General features: G+C 38.0%; 1 protein-coding gene across 1 annotated transcript in view; it reads right to left on the bottom strand.

Annotated features, from left to right (window-relative positions):
- RRP15 (ribosomal RNA processing 15 homolog) overlaps positions 1-12,754 on the bottom strand; it is a 39,346-nt gene that overhangs the window by 10,246 nt on the left and 16,346 nt on the right. The window contains exon 4 of the mRNA XM_032318417.1: positions 12,020-12,221. Coding sequence (XP_032174308.1) covers positions 12,020-12,221 — 202 coding nt within the window. The remainder of the gene's footprint in view (positions 1-12,019; positions 12,222-12,754) is intronic.

The following is a 12,754-nucleotide window of genomic DNA, read 5'->3' as shown; positions in this document are numbered from 1 at the left end:
CCTACATCTACGAAATTAAACTAAGACAAAAACAAGAAGGCGGGAGTGAGGGAGGAAGGTTAACTCGCCCTCCTGGAGCACTGGAGATGACCGCTAAGTCCACTTCTTACTCTGAAAAGTGGTCATTAAAAACAAAGTTACATTAACCCCGTATTTTGGAACTTAAATTCAACCCTAGAAAAATAAATAGAAAATGAGTGAGAAAAGCACCCGTTTGCAAATTTCAATAATATTTAACTGTTTTGGACAAGGATCATCAATTGATGGTAACAGGCAAAAGATAGATGGGGAAAAGTATATTTGCTCCTTTCAAATTATTCATCCCAGGGATTACTTTCTAACTGTAGAGGAGAAAATGCACCTTTAATGATGAAACATTTATTACCACTTTCACCACTTGAAAAACCCTCATCGCTAATATGGGACATTCTGATACTGGGTCTCCTGAAGTGAGAGCATGCTACAGAAACAGCATCTACGCATTACACCTATGACACAGTTTAAGCCACAAAAAAGTTGAACCTAAATCCTAACCTTTAGTCGTGACCTTCCACTTGCAGCGAAAGGGCACAGAGGAGCAAGTTCACAGACATGATGAAACAATGAGATTCGGAGCTGGACTCATTCTTCAAGACAACTGGTTTAGTTATAGATGATCTTCTGAATTGTAGGGTATGTGAATTTTATCTCAAGAAAGCGGTTTTAAAAAAAGAATTCCCAGGACAGTATGGGTATTAGCACCTTCAAATAAGCAACCCCAAACAAAAACTAGACGCAGAGGAAGACAGGCAGACAAGTCTATATAACAAACACACGGACAAGTGTCAGCAATTATCAAACCTAGGTGACAGAAACACTGGTCTTTCATACTTTCTTCCTGTTTGAAAATTCCCATTAAGCAACCGGGGAAAAACAAGGATCCTAAAATTTCTATTAGGCAAGCAATGATTAAATACAGGATGTGGGACTTGATCCTAGGACCCTGGGATCATGACCCAATAAATTTTAATTAAGTCCCTGATAAAAGAATAGAAAATTAATTCTAACAGTGAACTTATAAAGAGTTCCTTAAATGAGTTCAAAGAGTTTGTTTCATGATTCTGAAATGCTTTACTATAGTAATATTTTCTCTTACTTAACAGTTTTGAGAAATGAGATTTTAAAACCTATCAGTCTCCACGTGCTGCTACACCTCTAATGAAGGGGCTGCGAGACCCAGGCAGACTCAGACGGCAAGCCCTCTCTCATCATTCTCCTTCGAGCCTCAGGGGTGACACTGCGGCTCATTAGCCAGCCCCACCTCTTCTAGCTCATCTAGGTGAGAAAAGGGAGACCCAGTTTTCAGTTCTGCTTCTAACGAAGGACCTCAGATCTTTTTAAGGAGCAGGCACAAATGGCTGATTTGGAGCAATGTGGACTGGGTTTTAATCCAGATTCCACCAACTACTATCAATGTGACCGCGGGCAAGTCACTTAATATTTCTAATTTGGGGTTTCTTACCTCTAAAATGAGAATTCTAGGGACGCCTGGGTGGCTCAGTTGTTAAGCATCTGCCTTTGGCTTGGGTCATGATCCCAGGGTCCTAGGATCAAGTCCCACATCAGGCTCCTTGCTCAATGGGGAGTCTGCTTCTCCCTCTCCCACTCCCTACTTGTGTTCCCTCTCTCGCTGTGTCTCCTCTCCCTGGCAAACAAATAAAATCTTAAAAAAAAAAAAAATGAGAATTCTAGTACTTCTTAAAATGTAACTATACAAAAACACCTCTCAAAGTACCTGGCGCAACGCAAACAGTACCAAGCCCCTTCCTAGTCCTTCTACCACCATTCCCACTTCCTAATGCCCTGAATCATCACATATATGCATAGAATCCCCAACTAGGGATATCTGGAATCTTCTAATGATGTTTCTACACACTAGTCACAAAGATGAGAACATTCAAATACTGTCGTAGGAAAGCAACCACTTAGAAACCAAACTCTCCTTTGTAAGTAAAATCTTTAAAGTAACAGAGTTTAAGTATAGCTTAAAACGGGGAAGAGAAAGTGGGCAATCTCCAGTTCCCCAAAACCTAGGTTTATTATTATGTAACAATTTGCATCAATAGACTAGAGGCCCCTAAAATGAGAATTTTCCTAATCTAAACATAATTTTCACTAAATTATTGGATATTTTTTGGATTATCCAGTAATTCATAAAGTGTAACAAGTTCTTTCCAAATTCATTTCCAACTTTCATCTTTGACTACTATTTGTTAAGAAAAATAAGAACTAGGGGCACCTGGTTGGCTCTGTGGGTTAAAGCCTCTGCCTTCAGCTCAGGTCATGATCCCAGGATCCTGGGGCTCTCTGCTCCGCGGGGAGCCTGCTTCCTCCTCTCTCTCTGCCTGCCTCTCTGCCTACTTGTGATTTCTGTCTGTCAAATAAATAAATAAAATCTTAAAAAAAAATAAGAAAAATAAGAACTAAATATAAGGAACACAAAATAAAAGTACCTGCAGACATTTACATAGCACTGTGCCAAGCACTATTCTAAGGACTCTACCTATACTAACTCCCTTGAGTCTTAGAGTTATCTCTATGAGGTGGTTATTGCTACCAGAATGATTATCTGAAACACTTAAGGAACTTGAGGCATCGTGTGGGTGCATAACCCATATGCAGTGTATTGCAGAAAAAGCGTTTCGACCCAGGCCATCTGGTTCCAGGCCATGGCCTCTGCTACTGCAGAATATCTCACACATCCCTCATCAACATTCTCATCTGCCTATAGCTCAAGCAAAAAACACCAATCAACTCATATTTGATTTTCAGCAAGAAACAATAAAATATTTTCTTAATTTTTGCAAATGTACCATCTAAGTGTAAGCATGTAGCATAAGACTTACTTTGCGCAGGACAATTATTAAAAAAAAAAGCCTGAACCTCACTGATGAGAATCCTATACACACATCCACTCCAGCAACTTCAAATAGAACATTTCTTCAAAGAGGGCCAGGAGACATATGGCACCATCAGTACATTTTATTTCAACAGTAACTAAAGATTTCTACAGAAGCCCCGTGATTAGTTCTGACGCTTCCCCCATACCCGTATTTCCCACATGTCAAAATGCTGCATGCACCACGTTCCAAACATAAGTTTGCTTTGATTACAACTGCTGTCCAAATCCAAAACCACGCGACATTAAAGCTAAACAGCCTATTTTAAAAGGAGTTGAGAAACGGGCTTTAAGCTGTTCCCATCAACAGCATGTGTACAATCATGCTCATTCTCATTTCAAACTTTGGAGTCTCTCTTTTGTCTAAACTCCATCTATTTAGGCATTTTCAGTAAACAAACATTAAGCCGAATTATTTACAAAGTTAGAATTCCACACATTCCAGCCAGAGCTGCTTTTATGTGAGAGGAAAATACTGTCGCCGTGCAGTGCAGGGGCAACTTAAGGACAGTATATTTCTCGACCCGCTTGCCTGCCTTTCATTTCCCCAACACCAGTTAAAAACTAAATCCTGAAAACTGCCAGGGACCACCTAGGGAGCTGCATGCAGAGTCCCTCCATTCTTCGGGAGCAGGAACTCAGCAGGTCTCTGAACCCTACAGAACGCATAGTTTTCACAGGATAGAGCAGCGCAAAGCTAGGTTTAGTTACTAACATACCAAAGCAGCCAGGTACTTCAAAAGTATTCCCACCACTAAATACGCAGCTATGGAGGAACTGTGAGGGCCATTACTGTGTATGAGAAACAAAGCCCCTAACTTACCTCTATGTTTGACATTTCAAGTGCTCATTATCACAAAAATCAGGAAAAAAAAAAATTGTGTGCGTGTGCGTGTGTGTGTGTGTGTGTGTGTGTGTATGTATATATATATATATATATATTTTTTTTTTTTTTTTCCCCCTGCTCCAGCAACTTTTTCCCCTGGGAATTTTTCACTGGAATTTGTTGTCCAGCAATCAGTAAAAAAATTACTTTCTAACAGAAACTACCTAACATTTCCCCTTACTACAAAATTATTATTGTGGCTTCATTAAAACCAAAGGTGAATGTGATACATGGCAATTTCAAATAAATGAAAACTGTGCAAGTCTAATTCAAGAGTTTGAATAACATACAGTCAAAGCCTTCCTAACAGCAGCCAATATATACTCTTTTGAGGTTCAGATTTAAAATGCATCATATGCATCATATTTCCTTCAGTCCCACCTTTAAGGAAATAGACACTTAAATTTCAAGAAGTTTGACTGGGTTTAGTCAACTTTCAATAAAAGAGCAAAAGAATAACCAGGACTTTGGAAAGTAAGGAAAAAAAAATAACAGCTCTACATTATTAAAATCTTGATCACTCAACATAAAGGGAAAACGTATCACCAGATTGGTACGTGTTCTGAACGGGATAAGGAAAGAGCTATTCCTGAGGGATAAAAAAGTGAAATTTTTTATGAGACCCTTTCTTACACAAAATATGAATTGTTGTTGCTTCCTTAAACACAGTGTCCTAAATACAATTTAATCTTTTTAAAAACCACTCGGGGTCAACATCACGGAATCCGGCAATGTGCCTTCTTACACGCTGGTGTGTAGCTGCTACGGGCCTTCCATTTATTTGGTTTAGGAGAGGAGTGGAATTTACAGGTTCTGGATTATAGAATTCTCTCCAAATAACTGACAATTAATTTTTTTTTTGACAATTTTTTAAACCTAGAAACATTTAATTATGGGAAAAACTCTCTAAAATACAGGATGCATCTTCCCTGATGAAGTAAACAGGTACATTGTTTTCGGGCCCTACAGAAACCTACAGGACTTCTGAGGCTCTGCAGCAAGGGCTCACATACACTCTCCCCCCTGGTCGCCCTCCCCTCTGTGTTCCACCTCCTCCACTGACCAAGTGCCTCGCCCCACACCTGCTGTTTTTAACCCACTCCTTACTGTCCTTCTCATTTCTGATTACAACTTCATCTCACAAAAGTCCTCCTCTCTTGGGGGGAGGGAGGTGAAACAGGGGTTGGGGGTTCAGCAGTGCACTTGTGATGAGCACGGGGTGATGCAGAGACGTGCTGAATCACTACACTGTACACCCGAAGCTGACATCATACTGTATGTACACTATACTGGGATATAAAATAAAATAAGCCTTCATCCCCCAAACATGTTCCATCTTTTAAAGGTTCAATTTTGTGAAAGCTGTCACCATTTCTGAACCTCCTAAGCTGTAAACCTCACAGTCATCACAATTCCCCTCTCTCCCTGAACCCTCTGAATTATGTTAGTTCCAATCAAATCAATCTATACCTTAAAACTACCTCTCTGACCTGGTTCTTTTCCATCAATCCCCACCCACCACATCTTAGATCAGGTTTTCCCCTCTTGCTTATGGCAACAGTCTCCCACTAGTTGGTCTTCTGACATAGTCTCTCCATCCTTCAGCATTCTTTTCCTTAAAAATAACCAAATCTGATCAGGTCACTTACCTGATGAAAAATTACAACTGGCTCTCAAATGCCCAAGAAATAATGTCCAAATACCTTACCAGAAGTCTGAAGACTTAAAAATGTGATCTACTACTTCTCCTCAGGTTCCCTTTCCTAGCCTCCCACCAATCAGCAAATACCCCATATCCCAACCTCTACGGAAGAAGGACCAGGAAAGGAAATTACAAAGGATGTGAAAACTTGAGAGCTGGTAGGCTTTGTTCCCCTGTAGTAGCACAGTGATTGCCCGTTGCTTTTCCTTGGATTACCACTAGTGAAAATGTCACTCACTAGGACTCCATTCTCTGACATTTATTTCATTTCTTTTAAATGTTTTCAAAGATTCTGTTTCAAATAGGCTAGCTTCAACAGCACTGAACACTTGTTCTAATTTATGACTTTCTTCATGAAATTCTTTAGCTTGAAGGTAAATATTCCAACAGAAATGCCACTCACTGGTGCTTCCTTTCCTGTTATCATCAGATTCACATTATAAAATGAAAATGCTTCTTTAGATACTCAAAGCACCTTTACCCAAAGACTGGGTTAGGCCAGCGAAGGAACTAGTACCTTTACTATGTTTGCTTCGTGACTTTTTAAAACTAAAGCTAAGTGTCTCATACTCTCCTCAAGCACGTTCCTCTCGAGAGTCACGTTTTCTCTGAACATCCTCCCAGCATTTTTCCAACTTGACTACCTTCTCCTTTCATAGGCAACACACCGTCTGTACTACCTGGAACATTTGCTCAAGCAATTTTCAAGTGGTTTATCTTCTAGTTTCCACATGAAATGTTCAGTGAACTAAGTCATTCCCAAGAACCAAACCTCCACTGAACTTAACATTGAGTACTTTACCCCAAATTTCTACTTTTTTGGTTAAGAATCACTCTTTTCTTAGGCCTTCTCACTTCCACTAACTGTTTTTTGTTATGGCCCTATTTCACAAAGATATACACGAAAAAAAAAGTTAACTAAGTCTCTAATATTGATTTGACATGATTTAATGTGATATGGCGTGTCAGTGACTCGAGAAAACGGACATTACTGAGGAGGTATTGGGCAGTGAACTCACAAATAAATGACTTACTTCCGCATATAAGTTTTGCAATGTAAGGAATTTAAAAGAAAAAATGTTAAGTTTGTGAATGACAGATGTGTAATGTGTACATTTATTAAAGTGATGTACATCACTGTACAAATGACCTGATTTCCCATGATGAAAGAGATGTGCAACTGCTATTAAGAAAAAAAAAAAGTTAACCCTTACTTATGTAACAGAAGAAAGAGCTCATTTTTTGATAGACAAAAATACTTAGAATACTACTTTCCCTAAGTTCTAGTGAGGGCTTTTTGATTTACAGACATTAGCTATTATCTCTTCTAAAATGAGCCCATCAGGTACTTTTTTGCTTTTGTTTTACTCTGCATTATGTGGGTTCAGCTCCAAGAAACAAAGCATAGTAATTAATGATTCAAATGTAATTTAATGTATCAGTCTGACATCTTTTAAAATACTTACATCTTTTCAAAATCTCATGTCTTAAAAATGATGTTTAAAAAGTGATTATACCTTTTTGGCCTTTAACGCAGGCTTTCCCAACTACTTTACGCCGGAGATCGTGATTGCATACAATAAAATTAAGACAAAATAAGCAAGAAAAGTACTAAGGGCAACAATATTATCCAAAATTTAATCTGATATCTGATTATCTGATATCTGATAATCTGATTATCAGCAGAATCAGATTAAAAATACTCTGATAAACAGCTAATGATGTAAAAGGCAGTCTTTGGAACATATAAAAACTTTGCTCCAATCCAGGCACCAAAAGCCTTCGAAGATTATGGTTTTTAAATGGAGGAAGCAGACTTTGAATAGCTGAAGTTGTAGCTCACAAAAATAGTAAATATAGAAATGTAAAATGCAATAAATCAAATGTAGGTATGTAGGGCACAATATATATGACCCTTAAAACAGACAGGAAATCACAGATATGCAATGTGTAAAGGCATGATTTAGTAATTCTGCTTACCAGATTAAAAATAAATCAACACACTAGACAAATTTTTAAAAGATCATACACTCTCTTTTCTTCATTTTCTAAGAAATGATGTTAACCAAAGATATGCCAGAACATGAATCAAAGTATCTAAAGATCCTTAAAGAATAGAGATGATCGCAAAGCTGGTTTCCAAGAAGATGCAAATACAGACAAATACAGGAGGGGTGTATATCTGCCATCAGTGGACATTTTCCTCTTCGTAAGGCTAAAATTTTAGAAAAATGTTTACAAACAAGTAATTTTTAAATAATCCACTTCAAAACATTAAAAATGTCCACCTCAAATACTTAAAGATTTATTGTTTGTGAAATACTTTATAATTAATTTAAGGCTCCCAATAATTCCATTAAAGCAATACGAAGTTACAGTAAGATTAACCTTTTTGCTTTTAAATTAAGAAGGAAGTCTTCCATTAAATAGCAGACACACATTTATCTCTAATTCTTATGGAAAGCCCACTAAAATTAAAAGTATAAAAAGTTATAAACAAACAAGGAAATAAATGAAAACTGGTTAGAGCTGTGATAACCAGTTAGAGAGAAGGAAAGCTAATGTTTACGTGAGAAACTGGATCCATGCTCAGGAACTGGAGGCAAGAGGGGAGGCAGATGTGAGGGGTGTGATAAAAACACAAGATTTCTGACAGTCTGTGTAAGAAGCAGACTTTTCATTTCCCTTTCTGACTTACGGAGGCAGGTGACCGACCCTACCAAGGACATGTAAATTAGTCTCTGAAGACATTAAACCAGAAAAGGTTTAAATGCAGGAACACTGATTCATATAAAGAGACAGCACTGAATAAGCCTATGTACCGACACTGTTTGACTTGGGGCCACACCGCCCCAACCTCTGCCTCTGTGGTTACTTTGCCTGCCACTTCTGTCTATCAAATCTCCCCTGTGCATCTCCTGGAAGGATACTTAACACGGGACTTAGAACCCACCCAGAGAATCCGGGATACTCTCTTCACCTCAAGATCCTTAAGTTAACTTTATCTGCAAAGACCCCTCCTCTACATAGGCACATTTTAAAGGTTCTAGGAATTCGAACACAGACTTATCATTTTAGCGTTCCATCTACTACACTGTTCCATCTACTACACATAATTTAGCCAACACATCAATTAAAAAATGAAGATATCCTACATCCTTTTCCAGAAAGCTACCAGTAAATGTGACCTTATCAAAATGAGAGTGAGAGCCAAGAGAAAATAAGACAGTCCTAGAAACAGAGGCTACTGCAAAGGAAAGTAAAGAGAATTCCCTGGGCAGTGATAAAGCAAACCCCAAGCGCACACCAGGGTAAAGAACCGCCAGCCTAGATTATAGCAAGACGAACGTGGAGAAAATAGGACTGAGAAGGGTTTAAAAAAAAAAAAAAAAAAAAAAAGAGGCAACTGTTACCTCTAGGAAAATAAAAACCATAAGAAAGCTAAGCTGAAGAATAAAGTATTATTGTACCTGCTTTGTTCAGGAGTAAATGGTATTCACATTGAATACTGATCTAGCTAAAAGCGTTAATGCGCTACATCAGAAGGACAGAAGGATGCAGTACGGGACGTATGGCAGCAAAGGAAAGAATGACAATTCTTGGTCCTGCATAAAGGTATCTAATATTGACAAAAAAAAAAAAAATAAGTCTAAATATTATTTAACATACAGAGGTCAATACCACAACCAAGATCTAAGAACTGAAAATGGTTTCCTTGGAAGGGAGCAAAGCAAGGGGCAGGAGGGACGGGGAAGAGCACCGGCGATTTCTTTAGTCACTGGTTCCCTTTTGAAACTGTGCTCCTATTGCTTGGAAAATAAAATTCATTTATCGCCAAGAAAGGGAAAGCTTCTCAGAAAAGTGTCTTGTCCAGGATCATAACATAGTTAAGAAATATCTATCAAAATGCCTTAAAACTTCTTGCATCCACAGGAGTATGGAAATTCTTAAAAAGGGGCTCTTAAAAATAAATTCCCAAGTTCTGAGTGTTCCCAGGAATAAAAAAACAAAAACAAAACCAAAAACCAGACACAACCAAAAGCACTATTAGTGTATGTTCATATAATGGATCCAACCTCTTGTTTCTATTACTACAACCCCACCCAGCTTTCTTAAATAAAAGTGCTGGCTCGTTTTTGTTTTTGAACATAAGACATTAACGTCACAACTACAAATAACAGGTCTAACAAGGTAAAGGAGCTGAAGACATAGGAAGATATTTCCAGACGGCTATCCTGATAGACAGCTATCTACAGTTTACATGCAGATGAACTCTAGCAGTAAAGATTTCATAGTATTAGGAGTACAAGACACAAAGGCTGTGTTCTGACCCCTTAACCCCAGGAAAGGGACAACCGGAATTTCCCCCAAGCTCTTCTCCCCGACTGTCTGAGAAGGGAAGGGGCACGGACAAGGGGCAATAGCAATGGTGCTAGGAAGAGGTAAAATACGAGAAAAAAGGAGAATTTTATTTTCTACTTAATTAATATCCCTCTTTATCCATTTCATTAATCTATGTCTCATTTCTGAATCGTGTTTTGGCTCACTACTCCCACCTTTCCCTTCCCTTCTTCTCTTCGACTGCTTTCAAGCCCACCTATTCCAAATAACCTACACGGGTTTACTGATCGATGTCCTAAATGAGCATGACCGTTACATCAAACTCCACTCCCCCAAACAGGGCACCGACTTCATTTACCTCTTACTGTACCTAATGATAATGTGCAGTCTAGACATACTAATTTAGAATTTTTTAATCTTATTGACTTGAAGTCATTTATCTGAACTGTAAGATTTTAAAGACAGAAGGATAGCACCAGGTACAACTAGGCAAGCATTTTTGATATTAGTAACTGACCCAATCACAAATGCTATAGTACTTTAATATTATTCAGATGCAAAACCAAGTCCAATTAAAAAAAAAAGTAAGTCTGGTGGTTTTTCCATAAATATGAAACCAAAGTGAAAGCAACATTTTTAAAAGAAATGTGCCAAGGTATTGTTAGTATGGGATAAGAAGCTCTAGAAACAAATTACTTTTAGAGCAAACCCACTTCGGTTTGACAGTGAAGTAGGAAAAAAAAAAGAAGTCAAAGGAAAAGTGTAAATGGTAAGAAAAAAAAGGCAACAATGGTATTGGAAAGAACCCTTCATGTATTTTCCTAACTCATGAAAAAAATAATACCGAAGCAAAAACAAATGCCTCTATTAAAGTTATTCTGAAATGAACAGAAAAAAGAAAAATAGTAAGTCTGTCTTTCTCCATCTTCCTATTAACTCCTCACGCAATGCTGCTGGATCGTTCTCTAAGTTTTAGAGTAAAATGTCCCTTGTGAGAACACAGACTAGATTTTTTTTTAACTAAAAAGTAATCAACCCCAAACACAGTATACATGTGTTTATAATTAATTCTGACACGTTAAAACAGCAGCATCAGTGAGCATCAGTATTATGTAAATACTGGAAAATAATTTGGAGGGGTCCCTGGGTGGCTCAGTCGGTTAAGCATCTGCCTTTGGCTCATGCCATGTTCGCAGGGATCAAGCCCCACATCGGGCTCCCTGCTCAGCCCTCTGGTGCTCCCTCTAGCTATCTCTGTCGCCATCTCTGTCTCTCTCTTTCTCAAATAAAATCTTTGAAAAAAATAATAAATAAATAAATAAATAAACCCCATTTGGGTCCTTTAATATGCAAGAGAGACAAAGTTAAATAGCTTAGAAAACTTTTGTCAAATTTAGGCAAAACTGGCAACTTAAAGAACTTGAAAGGTACCTCAGCTCTAGGTTAGCATGACATTCCTATATGCTCTTCTTCCCAGAGTTTCGACTGGCAAAGCAAAGACAAAACACTTACAATGGAGACTCCCGACTGAAGCACTTTTTGGTGGCAATAGAAATTAAGCTATCAAACACACCAGTACTTTAATTAAAAAACAAAACCAAACAGAACAGCCCTTTTGCAAGTAAAGCAGATTTCAGAACCTTTCACCTGGTACCTACTGAAGTCCACAGGTCAACAGGACTGGAGAAGCAAAGTTATCAAGCCAAAGATCGGGAACAGTATTTATACTCTTCGTCCTCCAACTAGTCAAACTTCACCAAGCAGCCTCAGTACAAAGACGACCTTCCACTGTGTTCCCCAAAGCTCTGAACCTTCCTATTTTAGAAGTTAAACGCCATCACAGTTACCTCTGTGGGCGAAGATGCAAAGTGAAGCTGTATCCCTCATTCAGGTTTCTGTTCTCCAAAATGCACAAAAAGCGGGATTTCAGGTAGGAGAGACCTGGTATCTCTCACAGACTGACGTGAATCTATCGGTCCCTGAGCTCTAAGAGCAGCAGTATGGACGTCACCTCTAACTGGCAACTTCCATACTGAATAAATTATCATGAAACCTAAGAATACTAACTCTTAAATTTATAGTTTGCTTTTTCACCCCAAAACTTTAAGAACTAAAAGTCTGATGCACAGAGTCCTATATAAACACTTTTTACCTGTTTGGCTTTCACGTTCTTTCCAGTCGAACTTTTCTCACTGGTACTTGCATCCATCCCTCTCAGAACACTGATGAAATCTTTCTTGGAAACAGTCGATATCAACTTAGCACGTTTTCTAATAGAACTTCCAGCTTCTTTAACCTTTTCATCAACGTTCTTTTGGTGCTTCTGAACGGCGTTAAATAACTGCACCACACCCCTACAAACATAAAATGACCAGAGTAACATAGTTAAGTAACGGTTACACTAGAATACAAACTGTGAGGTTAAGCACAATGTGTTTTTACTGCTTAGGAAAGAGGCAAACATTTAATAGGCACTCAGATGAAAAGAGCTGAATCTAAAAAATGAACATACATTTCAATGAAAGAACACAGATTTCTGAATAGAGAATAAATATATATGGACTGATATGATTTTTCTTTTCAGTTTTCACCTTTCTCAATCAACTTTTGTGCAATTAGAACTAAAAATTACTTTTAATGCAAATATCTATTCCTCAAAATATATTATTACATAATAATTACATCAAGATATAATGGATAGAGAACAGCCTCTACAGTTAGCTGTCTCACCCCCGACACTACGAAAGGTTTTCTGGATTTCAATGTCTTCTATAAATGGAAAAAATAACACTCAAGTAGCTTAAAAAGAATTCAGTTATATTATCTGCAATTCTTATGATAAAAACCTAATTTTTAAAAAATTTATTTATTTGAGAGGGAGGGAGAG

This window comes from Mustela erminea, chromosome 17 (assembly GCF_009829155.1).
Source record: "Mustela erminea isolate mMusErm1 chromosome 17, mMusErm1.Pri, whole genome shotgun sequence".
Classification (NCBI taxonomy): domain Eukaryota; kingdom Metazoa; phylum Chordata; class Mammalia; order Carnivora; family Mustelidae; genus Mustela; species Mustela erminea.
The sequence above is the reverse complement of the archived record's forward strand: the minus strand, read 5'-3'. Positions and strand labels throughout refer to the sequence as shown.